At 39.4% G+C, this 19,233-nt stretch overlaps 1 protein-coding gene across 2 annotated transcripts; it reads right to left on the reverse strand.

The window, feature by feature from the left end:
• Positions 1-2,425: 2,425 nt before the first annotated feature.
• LOC104239316 (ethylene-responsive transcription factor ABR1-like) lies at positions 2,426-5,254 on the reverse strand. 2 transcript variants are annotated; one of them, XM_009793926.2, is made up of 2 exons: positions 3,958-5,254; positions 2,426-3,463 (listed from the first exon to the last, which is right to left on the reverse strand). In XM_009793926.2, exons 1-2 carry the CDS (start codon positions 4,481-4,483, stop codon positions 2,661-2,663), a joined length of 1,329 nt encoding a protein of 442 aa, XP_009792228.1. In that variant the 5' UTR covers positions 4,484-5,254; the 3' UTR covers positions 2,426-2,660. The 2 variants fall into 2 exon arrangements, with proteins under 2 accessions (XP_009792228.1, XP_009792227.1); XM_009793925.2 differs by having other exon boundaries at positions 2,426-3,466; positions 3,958-5,248.
• Between the last annotated feature and the right edge of the window lie 13,979 nt (positions 5,255-19,233).

Here is a 19,233-nt window from a genome sequence, read left to right on the forward strand (position 1 = left end):
ACTATTGGGAATTCATTGAAATACAAAACTGTTTGCTATTTTACCATCATTCTCAAAAGTATTTTATTTTCGTCTCCTGATTATCAGTAACCCGAATTTCTTTTTAGCTTTGACCAAAGACTCAGATTTTTGGTTAAACAATAATGCTAACAAAAGCCCAAACCAAAAGCAAATCAATAGTAATGCTAACAAAAGACATTCAATTCAATATCGAACGGAAATGTATTGAATATCTATTTTTTGTTTTGCAATAATTTAGATAAAATACATAACTTATTTTTATTTTTTCTTTAACGTTAAGTCATGTAATTAACTCTCTTATTAGTCTAATTATTTTAGCATGACTTAGTACTTTTAGATTATGTTTATTTTTATTATAGCTTTTTAATTAGCAATATTTATATTACATAATTTTATTGTCTTTTTTGTTGAATATTTTAGGATAATGCCATGACACATCTCATATTTTGTATTGTTTTGTTGGAAAATACTTTATATAGTTGTCTCTTACTAGGATTAAAGAAATATTTTGAGCACAAGTTATATGTTTTGTTCTACGAAGATTTTACCAGGAAAAAAAAACGAAAAAACTTGAAAAACCCGAGAAAACTCGAGAAAAATTGAGATTGAAAAATCCGAGTTTTATTGATTTGGTTTGGTCTTTAGATTTAATAACCCGATACAATTAATTTGATTTGATAATTGTAAAATTCGAGCCGATCCGATCTATGTAGACCCTTAGTAAAGAATTAAATATAAAAAAAATCTACAGCCACAGACAAAGGAAAACGATCAGTAATTAGATAGAATTGTCACTTGCGAAGATAAAAAGGAAAAGGCAACTTGTAGTTGAAATGGAATTGTAACTTGCCAAGCTATAAAAAAGAATAGGCAACTTGACAAATTGACATGTTTCTATAAGCTTCCTTTGTTATCGTCAAGATGACATAAACATCCTAATCTTTTCATACCAAACTCCGCCTAAGAAACCTACTTGTTATGTTGCTTTGTCGTACATTCCATGGATTTATAATGTAAATCTTTCAGTACTAAACTATGCCTAAAAACCTAGGTATGCTGCTAATTATGTCGTATCTATCTAATTTAACACATAACTTTTGACGCGAATTAAAAATTTATATGTAAAAATTCATTAAAATTATAAAAATAATAAATATGAACCCATAACTTTAAAAATATAATGAATTCAATACTAAAAACTTTAAAAATTAAGCCGGTAGCATTTAAATCCTAAATTTGCCTCTAACTCCTACTAGTGCACAATACAAGGAAATAACTTGTATACTCTTTTTACATATTTAATTTTTACTCTATTACTATATTTATATTATTATATAAGGTTATTTATTTTATTTTCTAAGTTAATTACCAAATTAAACTTTTTATTGCTGGGAACCATATTCAACTTAGGGTGTTCAAAACCGATCTGAAACCGAAAATCGAATCGAAATCGAAGCTTAATGGCTTATTGGTATCGGATTAACGGTTTAACGGACGGGGAACGGATTGAATTTTTTTTATTAACGGCTTATCGATTTGGGAGCGGATTATTCAATTTTTTTAACGGATAATCTATTAACCCGTTAAGAATATATATATATATATATATATATATATATATATATATATATATATATATATATATATATATATATATATATATATATATATATATATAAAATTTATTTTATCCATATATATATATATTAAATCATCACAGTACTATATCATGTCTGGAAAGACAATGAACATAACATCCTCAATTTCATAACTAAGGAATTTGCCTCTGGTAATTTGAGGGATTACACGAAGAAGCATCGGCATATTTCGATTAAGGCGTTGAAGAAGTGATCTATGCAAATACTACATGGCTCAAATTATCTACACACTCATGACCCTTGTGTTATTCATAGAGATCTTATCTACACACTCATGACCCTTGTGTTATATTCATAGAGATCTCAATTGCAGTAACATCTTTAGCAATGGCAATGTTGGAAAGGTAATGAATCAACTCATTCAGTTTTATCTTCAGTTAATATAGCCTATAATGTACAATGTGTTCTGTTTTTTTCACTCTCCAATACATGACACACTACATCATTTATGTGTAATTCGAATTCTAAATTTATATGCTAGGCTGCTAGAAAAAATTAATGCACTTAATATAAATTGAATTAGGCCGATAAACCGCCCCATAACCGCCCAATAAGAGCTAAACCGATACTAATCCGCCCGATATCTTATCGGGTCGCTAGCGAATTAATATATTTAAAAGTCGATAACCGATAAGCCAAACCGTTAAGAGTAAATAACCGCTCAATCCGCCCGATAAGCAGCCCTAATTCAACTTACTACTTACAAAAAGTTACACGTTTAAAGTTAGTTAACATTATACAGGACATACAAGTTAAAACTCTGTAAGAAACCTTTCACTCTTCCAGAATAATGACAATAACAATGTCAATAATAGATCCCTGCCTACCTCTAATCTTCCTACATGTGAAGTACAAAGTACAATAAAATTATGAACCAATAGCTAAAAAAGAAAAAAGAAAAGCAGAAAATGTTGACCATCTTTCAAAAAAAAATAAAGATAAAAAATATATGAAAATATATGTTTTTTTTAAAAGAGAGATTTAACTAGAAGAGGGTGGATAATGGCTGGAACTACTCCAAAATGGTGCAGAAATATTGGAGCTGCTGCTGTTACTACTACTGCTGTTGCCTTGAATTTGATTAGTTTGTGGCCTGTAATAACTAGATTGCTGACCTGAAAATAGCAGGGGATATGAAGGGGAAGAAGCTGCAGAGTTACCTAAAGAAGAAGTTGTGTTTGAATGCAATACAGCCCTAGATGAAGCAAAAAACATTTGCTCCAATAAACCTGAAGGCTGTTGTTGATCAAAAAAATCACCAGGATTTTGTAGTAACTGTGAATATTCCCAATAATCTCTCGTCATATCTGAACTTTGGATTGGCTGCTGATGAGGTTGGAAAAATGCTGTTGGTTGAGATATTGGAGCCATAAATTGCAATTGAGAAGAAGCTGAAGTTGAGGAGCTTGAAATGGCTAATCTTGTAGTAGGTTGAGAAGCTTGAAGTTGTGGTAATAATCTGCTGACATTTTCTGGGAAGTTTAGTTTGGCTCGGTTGCCTCTAAATCTTAAGGCAGCTTCATCATAAGCTCTAGCTGCTGCTTCTGCTGTATCAAATGTACCCAACCAAACTCTAGCTGCTTTATGTGGATCTCTTATTTCAGCTGCCCATTTTCCCCATGGCCTTTGTCTTACTCCTCTGTATCTCCTCCTCCTCTCTCCTCCTGTTTCTTCAGTTGAACCACCAGCTGCTGCTGTTGTGGTTGTTGTCGTCGTCGTTGTGAAAGCTGGAACTGTTGTAATGGTTGAAATTGTGGTGTTTGATGGTGCCACCATACTTGTAGCTTCTGGCACAAGATGATTAATCTTACATCATTAAAATTGAGGATAAATTGCAAAAGAAATGAAGAACAAAACTAGTACTAGATCTTAGAAACATTCAGCTCTGAGATTTAATTAAACAGCTATTGTAATACACTGTTCACATGCAATAATACCATCGAATAAAAATTAGTATAAAATTAAGAAAACCTCTAAAAAGAATTCGCATAATCATTTTAAAACCTTTTTTTTCTATTAAACTGAGGGACCGCAAAAAAGAGGAGAAATGGGACAGTTAAAATTGAACCTTAAGTTTATTATGAGGAGAACTCCTAACTAAAATTAGGAGACTATAGACCTTTGTGGTCAGAGTGTCAAAACTAAACTTGAGAAGAAGGAAAATAAAAAAGGGATTATGTTCTTAAGCACAAAGATCAAAAACTAAAAACAGAGGAAAGAACAACAAAAATAAAAGCACAAAAGAAGTAAAGAATGTTATGGAACTACTATTACTAACCAGCTTTAACAGAGGAAGATGGCAAACCAGCTCTAAATTCTCCAAACCCTCCATAAACCCCGTGATGACTTTGTTCCAATATCTGAGTAACACTTTCTTCTTGATCACGGCTTCTCTTTTGTCCAGCTCTAGACCCTGAGCTAGAAGAAGAATAAGCTGAAGATGGCGAATTTGCTGAATAAATACCAGAACCACCACCGCCAAACGACGACGTAACAGAACCACTGATATCGGGTCGGTAACTCTGACACGAAACCACATGGGTCAGCGCCGTCACCATTGTAGACATCTCTCTTGTCTGACTATACCCTGTAAACATTGGCATCGCCGAAGAAGTTGACAGCAAATAGTCAGCTTCCTGATGAATTTGTTGTTGAATCATTTCTTCGAAAAATTGGTCGCCTTGTCCATAAGGCTGAGCACCGCCTTCTGCCGCGGTGGTTGTAGTGGTTTCTGAATCGCTTGTATCTGTAAATCTGACATACTCACTGGATTTTCTTGGGTTCGCCACCTTTAATAAGCACATGTACGACCCACTTCAAACTAGACAAAATTACGACAAAATAACACCAACCCAGATGCTTTTTTGGTGAATTATAAATACCCTTTTCAGCTTTTCTTCAACACAACACCGTTTCTGCAGAATCTGAAGCCACCGACTTTGAACTCTGACAAAATCAATTTCGTCGAACACTTTTCGTAGCACAAAAATAAGACCAACCCAAATCGTATATTTCTGAATTGATGGGCTCCCTTATGGTATTTTACTTGATTTGGAGCACATGCACAAAGTAGACAACTGATTCTTTTTACAGATAACTGATAAAAATTCCCTTACAAACGGCTATATAATATAAGGAGGAAAATTCAAACTTGAACAGCCGTGAAGAGAATAGTTGAATCTTCGTGCTACTTTCTGCTAATAGATCATGCACGAAGTTTGGTGTCAATCTCTATATTGTACAAAGAATAGTTAAATATACTCAGCTTTGTATTTTTATTAAATTTCTTTAAATAGTAAATAAAAAAGAAAGATTTGATGCCTGCCAAAAAAACAACAATACAGCGGCCGACTCAGAGAGATATGTTCCCACCGTTAATTGCACTTTGACTGAAAATGATGAAGTTACATGCATCTGCTTTCGACCTTTCGAACTCCTTAAAGAATGTCGGTTTATACCAGGAGAGAGAAAGAGGAAGACAGTGGTTAAAGAGTTCATCTTCAACTTGAATTCTCCTCTCTTTTTTTTTTTTCTTTTTTTTTTTTTTGAACTCTCCTCTCTTTTCATCTTCAACTTGGTTCAATTTGTTTTTTTCAACCCCAACTTGATACAAATGTTTTTTTTTCAAACTCAACTTTTTTTTTCAACCACAACTTGGGTTCATTAAATTTGTTAAGAATAAATTTCTTACGTACTAGCGGTGTAACTTTTATTCTTGAACTGTCTATCATATTAATCAATAAAATGTATATAAAAAAAAAAAATACTGTAGATATCCCATAAACTCCTATAATCTAAGTAAACTTGTCACGACCCCAGTTCGTCCTTCGTGAACTATCGTGACAGCACCTAATCTCTACGACTAGGTAAGCTTAACAAATTACGGAAACAGAAAATAACAGAATAAAACTAGTCAAAAACTACAGAAATAACATAATGAAGCGTTTAGATGCCGCTCGACATATACAATACAAACTCTCGAACTGAAACAATATTTCCCAAAACCCGGAATCTAATGAAATCACAAGCTGTTGGATAACTACAAGTGTCTAACTCCAGAATGTTTAAACAAAAGTAAATACAGAAGGGCTAATACTATATGGGAGAATAGAAAGGGACTTCTCGGTTTGCGGACTCGGAAGATATACTTTGAAGTCTCTGGAGAATCGCCTCGCCTTAAGGATAGTAAGGCTGAGTCGAAGTACCTGGATCTGTACATGAAAAAACATGCGCAGAAAGGGCATGAGTACACCACAGCAGTACTCAGTAAGTGCCAAGCCTAACCTCGGTCGGGTAGTGACGAGGAAAGTCATGGCCCTACTGAGTTTAGATGAAAAACAAGGTATAACAATATAGAATAAGACAATATAATTAAGTGCAAACAATAAGAAGTAACACAGGATAGTAAAAATAACAACAACTATAACAGAGCCAAATAATCACAGAAGGAATACAACTTAACACAGAGATAACAACCAGGGATCTCCCAGGATACCATCATGTAGTCTCAAATATAAATATCCAGTGGATCTCCCGGGTGCTGTCTCGTAGTCCAACTCATAGTGCGCGGGGATCTCCCAGAATACCGATCCGTAGTCCCAAATATAAATACCCAATATTGGGGGAATCTACCGGGTGCAATCCCGTAGTTCCAATATAAAAGTGCACGGGGATCTCCCGGAATACAAATCCGTAGTCCCAAAGTAAACATGCAGGGGGATCTCTCGGGATACCGTCTCATAGTCTCAAAGTAAACACACAACAGCAACACGAAGAATACTCAATGCAATTCAAATTTCATACCAAGGTAAAACAGGTATTTCTAATCTAACATGCTGCACAGAATCCAAATAAGGCAGTTTGAGCAAGTAAAACAATTAAGTCAATTAGACATTCTTCCATAAGCTAACAATAGGCTTAAATTGCAAGTAGTATAAAGAGGAAAAGAAACACAATTATAGTTAATTAATGAAAAATAATTAACTATATAGTTAATTAACTTGCATAAAGAGGAAAAAGAAACAATTATAGGCTTAAATTGCAAGTAGTATAAAGAGGAAAAGAAACACAATTATAGTTAATTAATGAAAAATAATTAACTATATAGTTAATTAACTTGCATAAAGAGGAAAAAGAAACAATTATAGGCTTAAATTGCAAGTAGTATAAAGAGGAAAAGAAACACAATTATAGTTAATTAATGAAAAATAATATTTTTAACAATTAGTGCAAGTACGCACTCGTCACCTCACGTACAAGGCATTTCCAATATAAACAATACCAAATCCTAAGAGGAGTTCGCCCACACAAGGTTAGGCAAGCCACTTACCTCGAACCAGCTCAATCAGCTCAAAACCATGTTCTTGCCACGAGTATCCGACTCCAAATGGCCCAAATCTATTCAAAGTAATTGCATAATGTAAATAACACTTCAAGTAACTAATTCCACTAATTAATTCTAAGCTAATACGCGAAATTAGGAAAAATGACCAAAATGCCCCCCGGGCCCATGTCTCGGAATCGGGTAAAATTTACAAATACGGAATCCTCACACTCTCACGAGTTCATTCATACCAAAAGTACCAAAATTGAACCTCAAATGGTCCCTCAAATCACCACTCAAAGCTCTCCAATTAACCAAGCCCTAACCCCCCAATTTACCACTCATTTCTCCCTTTAATTTCATGCTAACAACGATAAAAATCACCATAATAACGAACTTAGGAACCAAGGACCTTACCTCAATGAATCCCTCTGAAAATCCTCCTTGAAATTAGCTTTCCAAAGCTTCTTCTCGTTGAAATATTATGAAAAATAATTCAAAGTCGCAAAGGGCAAAATATATATGTTCTAACCCAGTAAAACCGCATCTGTGGTCCAATTACCGCACCTGCAATCCCGCACCTATGTTTCTTCACTTATTCGCCAGCCACCGCACCTGCAATGGCCTTCTCGCACCTGTGCCTTCGTAGATGCGCCAAAATTTCCGCAACTGCGGCTCCAGCCTTTCTTCCTTTTCGCCGCATCTGTGGTTTCACTTTCGCTTCTGCGGGCTCACACCTGCGGTCCCGAAGCCGCAGGTGCGGTTATGACAGAAAACTCAGCAGATTCAGCTGCAAATTCCCAACTCCAAACTTCCCGTTAACCATCCGAAATCATCCCGAGGCCCCCGGGACCTCAACCAAAAGCACGAACAAGTCATATACCACTATCCAAATTTATACCAATCCTCAAAACACCTAAAACAACATCGAATTAACCATGGATTCAAGCCTAAGAACTCCAAAAACTCTCAAATTACTCTTTCGATCAAAAAGTCTATCAAACCTCGTCCGAATGACTTGCAATTTTGCACACACGTCATATTCAACATTACAGAGCTACTCCAACTTTCGGAATTTCAGTCCGACCCTTAGATCAAAATCACACTATCGAACCGGAAACTTCAAAAATTTAACTTTCGGCATTTCAAGCCTAAATAAGATACGGACCTCCAAAACAAAATCCGATCACACCCCTAAGTCCGAAATCACCCAACGGAGCTAACGAAACCAAATTCCATTCTGAGGCCGTCTTCACACTGTTCCAGCTACGGTCCAAATTCTAAGACTTAAACTCTTCTTTAGGGACTAAGTGTCACAAAACTCTCTGAAAAACCAATTAAACCTTCCCGGCAACTCACAATAGCAGAAACAAATACGGAGAATGCAGTTAATAAGGGATTGGGGCGTTAATTCTTAAAATAACCGGTTGGGTCGTTACATCCTCTTACACGTATACATTCGTTCGTCCTCAAACGAGCATAGAGATATACCTAAAGTAGTGAAAAGATGAGGGTAATGACTGTGCATATCCTGCTCGGTCTCCCAAGTCGCCTCCTCGAATGGCTGACCCCACCACTGAACCTTCACTGATGCAATGTTCTTTGACCTCAACTTCCGAACCTGCCAGTCCCATATCGCCACCGGCTCCTCAACATTAGATAGATCTTTGTCCAATTGGATTGAACTGAAATCCAACACATGCGATGGATCACCATGATACCTCTGGAGCATCGAAACATGAAATACCGGATGAACTCCTGCCAAGCTAGGAGGTAAGGCAAGCTCATAAGCAACCTCCCCAACATGTCTCAATATCTCAAAAGGACCAATAAACCTGGGACTCAACTTCCCTTTCTTCCTAAATCTCATAATGCCCTTCATAGGCGAAACCCGAAGCAGAACCCGCTCTCCAACCATGTAGGAAACATCACGAGCCTTCCGGTCCACGTAACTCTTCTGTCTGGACTGGGCTATACGGAGTCTATCCTGAATCACCTTAACCTTCTCCAAAGCATCCTGAACCAAGTCTGTGCCCAATAATCTAGCCTCACCCGGCTCAAACCAACCCACCGAGGATCTACACCGCCTACCATATAAAGCCTCGTACGGTACTATCTGAATGTTGGACTGATAGTTGTTGTTGTAGGCAAACTCCGCCAATGGCAAGAACTGATCCCATGACCCTCCAAACTCAATCACACACGCATGAAGCATATCCTCAAGAATCTAAATAGTGCGCTCGGACTGTCCGTCCGTTTGAGGGTGAAATGTTGTACTCAACTCCACCCGAGTACCCAACTCATGCTGTATGGACCTCCAGAACCGTGATATGAACTGAGTACCTCTATCTGAAATGATGGAAACAGGAATACCATGCAGACGAACAATCTCCCGGATATAAATCTCTGCCAACCGCTCCGAAGAATAGGTAGTACACATAAGAATGAAGCGGACTTGGTCAGCCGATCCACAATCACCCAAATGACATCAAACTTTCTCAAAGTTTGTGGGAGTCCAACTATGAAGTCCATGGTGATCTGCTCCCACTTCCACTCCGGAATCTCTATCTGTTGAAGCAACCCACCCGGTCTCTGGTGCTCATACTTCACCTGCTGACAATTGAGGCACCGAGCTACAAACCCAACTATATCTTTCTTCATCCTCTTCCACCAATAGTTCTGCCTCAAATCCTGGTACATCTTCGCAGTACCCGGATGAATGGAATACCGCGAACTATGGGTCTCCTCTAGAATCAATTCCCGAAGCCCATCAACATTAGGTACACAAATTCGACCCTACATCCTCAATACCCCATCATAACCATTAGTCATATCTCTGGAATCACTGTGCTAAACCTTGTCCTTGAGGACAAGCAAATGAGGGTCATCAAGCTAACGCTCCCGGATACAATTAAACAAAGAAGACCAGGAAACCACGCAAGCTAGAAACCGACTGGGCTCCGAAAGATCCAATCTCATAAACTGGCTGGCTAAGGCCTGAACATCCATCGCCATGTGCCTCTCCGCTTCTGGTAAATAAGCCAAACTCCCCAAAATCTTCGCCCGGTGACTCAAAGCATCAGCTACCATATTGGCCTTGCCCGTGTAATTCAAAATAGTGATATCATAGTCCTTCAGCAGCTCTAACCACCTCATCTGGCACAAATTAAGGTCCTTCTACTTGAACAGATGCTGTAAACTCCGATGATCAGTATAAATCTCACAAGGCACACCATACAAATAATGACGCTAGATCTTCAAGGCGTGAACAATAGCAGCTAACTCGAGATCATGGACATGATAATTCTTCTCATGTATCTTCAACTGTCTGGATGCGTAGGCAATCACCCTACCGTCCTAAATTAATACCACTCCAAGGATAATCCTCGAGGCATCACAATAGCAGTATAAGACCCGGAACCTATATGCAAAATCAAAACTGGGCTATAGTCAAAGCTGTCTTGAGCTTCTGGAAGCTCGCCTCACACTCTTCTGTCCACTGGAACGGAGCACCCTTCTGGGTCAACCTGGTCATCGGGGCTGCAATGGATGAAAACCCCTCAACAAGTCGACGGTAATAACCCGCCAAGCTAAGAAAACTGCGGATCTATATAGCTGAGGATGGTCTGGGCCAACTCTGTACTTCTTTCACTTTCTTCAGATCCACCTGAATACCTTCACTCGATACCACATGGCCTAAGAATGCCACGGAATCCAACCAAAACTCACATTTCGAGAACTTTGCATATAACTTCTTTTCCCTCAAAGTCTGAAGCACTGTCCTCAGGTGTTGACTCATGATCTTCCCGACTCCGGGAGTACACTAGAATATCATCAATAAAGACAATGATGAATGAGTTAAGATATGGTAGGAACACACTGTGCATCAAGTGCATGAAGGCTGTTGGGGCATTGGTCAGCCCAAATAACATAACAAGGAACTCGTAATGACCATACCGAGTCCTGAAAGCAGCCTTCGGGATATCTGGCTCCGGAATCTTCAAGTGATGGTAACCAGAACGCAAGTCAATCTTAGAAAATACATGTGTACCCTGAAGTTGGTCAAACAAATCATCAATACGAGGTAAAGGATACCGGTTCTTCACTGTAACTTTGTTCAACTGGTGATAATCAATGCACATATGCATAAAACCATCCTTTTTCTTCATAAACAAGACAAGGGCACCCCAAGGTGATACACTGGGTCGAATAAAACCCTTATCAAGCAATTTCTGTAATTGATCCTTCAACTCCTTCAAATCAGGAGGGGTCATACAATACAGAAGAATAGAAATGGGCTAAGTGCCCGGCAACAGATCAATGCCAAAATCAATATCTCTATCAGGCGGCATGCCCGGAAGATCAGCTGGAAACACATCAGAAAAATCCCGTACTACTGGGACTAAATCAACTGTAGGGGTATCAATACTAACATCTCTCACATAAGCTAGGTACGCGTCACAACCCTTCTCAACCATACGCTAAGCCTTAAGGAATAGAATAACTCTACCAGAAGTATGATCTAAGGTACCCCTCCACTCTACTCGCGGTACACCTGGTATAGCCAGCGTCACAGTTTTGGCGTGACAATCAAGAATAGCATAATTGGGTGACAACCAGTCCATGCCCAAGATAACATCAAAATCTACCATGCTGAGCAATAATAAATTGGCTCTGGTCTCAAAACCTCTAAAGCAACCACACAAACGTGGTCCACAACAAGAGAATATCCCACAAGAGTAGAAACATAAATAGAGGAACTCAAAGAATCTCGAGATACGCCCAAATGCAAGGCAAAATAAGAAGACACATAAGAATAGGTAGAGCTTGGATCGAATAAAATTGATGCATCTCTATGACAAACTAGGACAATACCTGTGATGATAGAATCGAAGGCGACAGCCTCAGTACAGGCATAATATCTGGCATGGACTCCCCCTCTAGGGTGACCTCTACCTCCCCGACCTCCACTTCTAGATGGCTGAGAATGTGGGGTAGCAACTGGAGCTATAACCATAGCATGAGACTTTACGGGGTACGTTGTGGCTGAGAAGTCTGTGGAGGTGCACCCCTCCTAAGTCTGGGAAATCCCTCACCATATGGCATGTTCCACCACACTCAAAACAAGCTCTAGGAGGATGTGGCAGCTATGAATGGCTTAGGCCAGGTCTACTGGACTGACCACTGAAAGCACCTCGCGCAGGAGGCGCACTAGATACTGGAGTTGCATAATAAGGCTCCTGAGGCGCAGGAAGAGCTGGAATACCACTAGCTGCTGGAAGAGCTGAATGAACGGGGCGACTCATATAACCCCTACCATGACGAACTGCAGCTGGAGCACGGGCACCAGAATAATGGCTCGACTATCGAGACCTCTTAGCCTCCCTCTCCTATATATCTCGAGCATGCATACCCTCCACTCTCCTAACAATGCTCACCACCTGCTGATAAGAAATATCCATATCCAACTCACGAGCCATGCTAGACCTGATGTTGGGAATGAGCCCCTCAATAAACCGGCGAACCCTCTCGCGAACAGTAGAAACCAAGGCTGGTGCATGTCTAACCAAGCTAGTGTAATGGACAACATACTCCGAGACAGTCATAGTACCCTGGCGTAAATGCTCAAACTTTGCGCGCCATGCGTCCTTGAGGCTCTGAGGAACATACTCTCTCAGGAACATATCTAAAAACTGAGTCCAAGTCAGGGAAGCTACCTCATCCGGACTGTCTAACTCATAAGTACGCCACCACTCATAGGCGGCTCCTCGAAGCTGGAAAGTTATGAAGGAAACCCAGCTCGATCCTGATATACCTATGGTACAGACAATACGGTGGCACTCACCTAGAAATCCCAGAGCATCATCTGATTCTAGACCACTGAATACATGAGGCTTATACTTCTTGAACCTCTCAAGCCTCCGTTGCTCATCCTCGGAAGCCGTTGCCCTGTCCTCGGGCTGATCTAGGACTATCGGATGTACAAAAATAATCTCTGGAACCTAACCAACATGCACTCACTGCTCAGTAGTGAGTACGGCAGGAGTCTGTGCTCCTCCCCCGGCCTGAGATGTGGCTGCAGCAAGGGGAAGCAACCCTGCCTAAGCCAGAGTGGTGTACATGCTCATGAAATATGCAAGAGTCTCTTGAAGAGCTGGAGTAGTAGTAGCAGTAGGCGTATCAGGTGCCTGGACTCCAGCTGGAACTGCTGGTGGCACCTCGATGGCAGCTCGCGCGGGTGCTCTAGCTGCACCACTTGTGCATCCTCATCCTTTACCCCGGCCCCGACCTCTGACTGCTCCAGTAGGGGACGCGGGTGCCTGATCATCTCTGGTAGCTTGTGTCCTCACCATCTGTGAGAGAATAGAAAACAAAAGTGTAGAATTTGATATCAAAAATCTCGCACGACAAGAAAATCAAATGAAGTTGAATTTTCCTAATAGTTACATAGCCTCTCGTAGATAAGTATAGACGTCTCCGTACCGATCCGCGAGACTCTAATGAACCGGCTTGTGATTCATGACTCCTATGTCCCTAGAGCTCTGATACCAACTTGTCACAACCCAGTTCACCCTCCGTGAACTATCGTGATGACACCTAGTCGCTACGACTAGGTAAGCCTAGCAAATTGCGGAAACAGAAAAAAATAGAATAAAACTAGCCAAAAACTGCAGAAATAACATAATGGAACACTTAAGATGTCGTTCAGCATATACAATACAAACTCTCGAACTGAAACAACATTTTCCAAAACCTAGAATCTCATAAAATCACAAGGTATTGAATAACTACAAGTGTCTAACTCCAAAATGTCTAAACAAAAGTAAATGCAGAAGGGATGATACTATAAGGGAGAATAGAAAGGGACTCCTCCGTTTGCGGACGCGGCAGATATACCTCGAAGTCTCTGGAGAATCGCCTCGCCTCAAGAGTAGTAGGGCTGAGTTAATGTACCTGGATCTGCACATGAAAAAACATGCGCAGAAAGGGCATGAGTACACCACAGCAGTACTCAGTAAGTGCCAAGCTTAACCTTGGTCGGGTAGTGACGAGGAAAGTCAGGGCCCTACTGAGTTTAGATGAAAAACAAGGTATAATAGTATAGAATAAGACAATATAATTAAGTGCAAACAGTAAGAAGTAACACAGGATAGTAAGAATAACAACAACTATAACAGAGCCAAATAATCACAGAAGGAATATAGCTCAACACAGAGATAACAACCAGGGATCTCCCAGGATAACGTACTGTAGTCCCAAATATAAATATCTAGTGGATCTCCCAGGTTTCGTCCCGTAGTCCAACTCATAGTGCGCGGGGATCTCCCGGAATACCGATCCGTAGTCCCAAATGTAAATACCTAGTACTGGGGGAATCCACCAGGTGCAGTCCCGTAGTTCTAATATAAAAGTGCAGGGGTATCTCCCAGAATACAAATCCGTAGTCCTAAATTAAACCTACAGGGGGATCTCCCGGGATACCGTCTCGTAGTTCTAAAGTAAACACACAGCTGCAACATGAAGAATACTCAATTCAATTCAAATTTCATACCAAGGTAAGACATGTATTTCTAACCTAGCATGCTGCACAGAATCCAAATAAGGCAGTTTGAGCAAGTAAAGCAATTAAGTCAATTAGACATGCTTCCCTAAGCTAACAGTAGGCTTAAATTGCAAGTCGTATAAACAGGAAACACAATTATAGTTAATTAATGAAAAACATGATTTTCAACAATAAGCACAAGTACACACTCGTCACCTCACATAAAAGGCATTTCAAATATCAACAATACCAAATCCTAAGGGGAGTTCCTCCACACAAAGTTAGGCAAGCCACTTACCTCGAACCAGCTCAATCAACTCAAAACCACGTTCTTGCCACGAGTATCCAACTCCAAATGGCCCAAATCTATTCAAAGTAATTGTATAATGTAAATAACACCTCAAGTAACTAATTCCACTAATTAATTCTAAGCTAATACGCAAAATAGGAAAAATGACCAAAACGCCCCCGGACCCACATCTCAGAATCGTGTAAAATTTACAAATTCGGAATCCTCGCGCTCTCATGAGTTCAGTCATACCAAATGTACCAAAATCAGACCTCAAATGGTCCCTCATATCACCACTCAAAGCTCTCCAATTAACCAAGTCCTAACCCCCAATTTACCACTGATTTCTGCATTTAATTTCATGCTAACAACGACAAAAATCACCATAATAACGAACTTAGGAACCAAGGACCTTACCTCAATAAATCTCTTTGAAAATCCCCCTTGAAATTCGTTCTCCAAAGCTTCTTCCCGTTGCAATATTATGAAAAATAACCCAAATTTATGAAGGGCGAAATATATATCTTTTGACCCAGCAAAACCGCATCTGCGGTCCAATTACCACACCTGTGGTCCCGCACCTGCGGTTCTTCATTTATTCGCCAGCCACCGCACCTGCGATGACCTTCTTGCACATGTGCCTTCGCAGATGCGCCAAAATTTCCGCATATGCGGCTCCAGCCTTTCTTCCTCTTGGCTGCATCTGCGGCTTCACTTTCGCTTCTGCGGGCTCGCACTTGCGGTTCCCAAGCCGCAGGTGCGGTTATGACAGCAAACTCAGTAGCTTCTGCTGCAAATTCCCAATTCCAAACTTTCCGTTAACCATCCGAAATCATCTTGAGGCCCCCGGGACCTCAACCAAAAGCATGAACAAGTCATAATTAGCCATGGATTCATGCCTAAGAACTACAAAAATTCTCAAATTACGCTTTCGATCAAAAAATCTATCAAACCTCATCTGAATGACCTGAAATTTTGCACACACGTCATATTCAACATTACAGAGCTACTCCAACTTTTGGAATTCCATTCCGACCCTTAGATCAGAATCTCACTATCTAAACTGGAAACTTCAAAAATTTAACTTTCGACATTTCAAGCCTAAATAAGCTACGGACCTCCAAAACACAATCCGAATATGCCTTTAAGCCTGAAATCATCCAACGGAGCTAACGGAACCAATGGAATTCCATTTTGAGGTCGTCTTCACACTGTTCCGGCTACAGTCCAAATTCTAAGACATAAACTCTCATTTAGGGACGCAGTGTCCCAAAATTCTCCGAAACTCCAATTAAACCTTCCCAACAACTCACAATAGTAGAAACAAATACAGGGAATGCAGTTAATTGGGATTAGGGCATTAATTCTTAAAACGACCGGCCGGATCGTTACGAAGCCAATTTGTATTTCAGTAATTCTTTATAGACCATCAGTCAGACATACAATTTAATTCTTTTTTGAGTCTTATGTTTCTTCTGATCTCGAATATTTTCATTTAACTTTAACTTATGGACCACATGAGAAAGTAGAAATACTCTAAAAAAAACTTATTCCATCTAACCCCTTCCTAAATAATTATATTTGTAGAGAATATATATATATATATATATATATATATATATATATATATATATATATATATATATATATATATATATATATAAATTTAACATGTTGATAGAAAAGTTTTAAAAAAATAAAAGATAAGGAAAAAAGGACTCTACGTTTTTGTTTGACAAAGTTGCCGAAAAATTACCCATGACAAACGTAGTTAAGAGTTTCCTTTTAATGTATTCTCCTTTTCTTTTTATGTATAGGACAAATTAGAATTTAAAATAATTTGATTCCTTCTTGAAATATATATTTTCTTTTAATTAACTTAATATTTAGGGATTGAAGACATTTTAGTTCCTTCTCTAAAACATACTTTTCTCATTTACTTATGTTTCCAGTGTGGACTCTATTTTAAAAGGGTAAAAAAGACGAATGACATTTCGCTAACGACCTTCGTGCTTTAAATATAACTAGACTTAGGGTACACACGACACGCATGAATCTTGTCTCAATTAATATTAATTTATTTAAAAAATAGTATTAAGTTATAAAATAAAAGTGTAATTTCCTTAAGATGATCCTGAATATTAGTTGTGTATGTAACGACCCGACCGGTCGTTTTGAGCTCTAACGCATCGTTCAGCAGTTTGAGGCCATGAACATCTTCACTTCAGGTATTCTGACTTGTACGCATGATGATTTCGGACATGGGCGTATGTCCGGATCGGGTTTTGGAAGAACCGAGAATGTTTTGGCGCCTGTCGTGGGAGTTAGCATTTTTGGAGGAATTTCATAAGTTTGGGTTGAAGTGCATTTCAGTGTTATCAATGTCCGTTTGGGGTTCCGAGTCTGGGAATAGCTCCGTATGGTGATTCTAGTGTTGGGAGCGCGATCGAAAGTGAATTCGGAGGTCCATGGGTCATTTTGGAGTCATTTGTCTAAAAGATAGAAATTTGAAGGATTTTGAGAAGTTTGACCGGAAGTGGACTTTTTGATATCTCAGTCGGATTTTGATTTCGGAAGTTGGAGTAGGTCTGTAATATCAAATGTGACTTGTGCGCAAAATTTGAGGTCAATCGGACGTGATTTTATAGGTTTAAACATCAAAAGTAGAAGTTTAAAATTCTAAAGTTCATAAAGCTTGGATTGGAGGTCGATTCATGATTTTAGCGTTGTTTCATATGATTTGAGGCCTCGAACAAGTCCTTAATGTGTTTTGGGACTGGTTGGTATGATTGGTTGGGGTCCCGGAGGCTTCGGGTGGATTCCGAGTGATTAACGGATCGAAAATAGAATTTTGGAGAAGGCTGAAGTTGCTGGTTGCTGGTGTAACCACACCTGCGAAACTAGGGCCGTAGGTGCGGAGCCGCAGAAGCGGCCTTCGTGCCGCAGAAGCGGAAATGGATTTCTAGGCTGGGACCGCAGATGCAGTCATTTTGACTCAGATATGGGACCGCACCTGCGGAAGGAGAAGCGCAGAAGCGGAAGTTTAAGGCTTGGGGGAAGACCGCAGAAGCGGCAATTGGTCAGCACCTGCGAGACCGCAGGTGCGAAAGGACTGGAGGCAGTGAGTGTTTTAAAAATCGGGATTTGACCATTTTCTCTCATTTTTTCTCTTGGATTGGGTGATTCTTGGGGGGTTTCAAGAGGGGGTTTTCATCATCAATGATAAGGTAAGCTATCCCCACCTATCTTGAGTTAAATACATTGATTATGTACGGATTTGAGCATGAAATTTGTAGAAACTTGGGGTTTGAGGGAAAACCTAGAAAATCGATATTCTTGGAATTTGACCATGATTTTGGGTATGAAATCGAGAGTAAATTTATATATTTGAGTTTGTGAGGTTATGGGTAAAGTTTATTTTCGAAAAATTTCGGAATTCGGGCACGTGGGCCTGAGGGCAATTTTGTTAAATTTTCGATCGGGGTTAGGAATTGTTACAAATCAGGTTTAATGAGTAATTAAACGTATATTAATGAATTTGCATAATTATTGCTAGTTTTGGAGCATTGTGCATCGATTCGAGTCTTCGAAAGAGCGTGGAATGCCGGTTATGGATCTTCGGAGCGAGGTGAGTCTCTTTTCTAACCTTGTAAGAGGGAATTGTCCTCATGGGTGAGTTAATTGGTTATGTGCTCCTCTTTGTAGGGGTTACGTACGCACGAGGTGACGAGAGTCCATGTGTAGCTACTATTATGCTATTGTCCGGGTAGTCTAGGACCCAAAAGCATACTGTACTTGGAAATATTTGTAATCCTATTGATGTTATGAATTGCTTAAATCACATAGGATTAGTAAGTGAATTTCTAAAAGATTGAGCTTCATTTTTGTAAAAAAAAAAGAATAGGATTTTCCTTGGATAGTTGTTCCCTAATGAAGTCTTGATTAACTGTTTGAATATGTGATTCTATGTGTACCGGCATCGCATGTATGTCGCAAGCAAGGTGTTTGTTTATTTTATGTTGACCGCGTCGCATGGATGATTCACGAGTGGGGTAATAGATGCATCTATGGTTTGGGCCGCTCGACCCTTGGCAGTGCACATTTTACATTTCTGTCAGATCGGGCCATATGACCTTGGCATGATTTGTGCATGCTTGTATTGCTTGCCTGGAGATTATTGATATTGATATTTGCTCTCCCCGACTTGAGATAATTGTTAATTAATAGATTACGAAAACGGAGACTGTTAATATAAAAAAAGAACTTTTACCTGTTCGTGACTTATTTGAAATTACTGCCGTTCTTAATAAATCCATGACTACTCGTATTAAAAATATACTACTATTGGACCAATAGTAAATGTCGAAGTCGACCTCTCGTCTCTACTTCTTCGAGATTA

This window comes from Nicotiana sylvestris, chromosome 10 (assembly GCF_000393655.2).
Source record: "Nicotiana sylvestris chromosome 10, ASM39365v2, whole genome shotgun sequence".
NCBI lineage: Eukaryota > Viridiplantae > Streptophyta > Magnoliopsida > Solanales > Solanaceae > Nicotiana > Nicotiana sylvestris.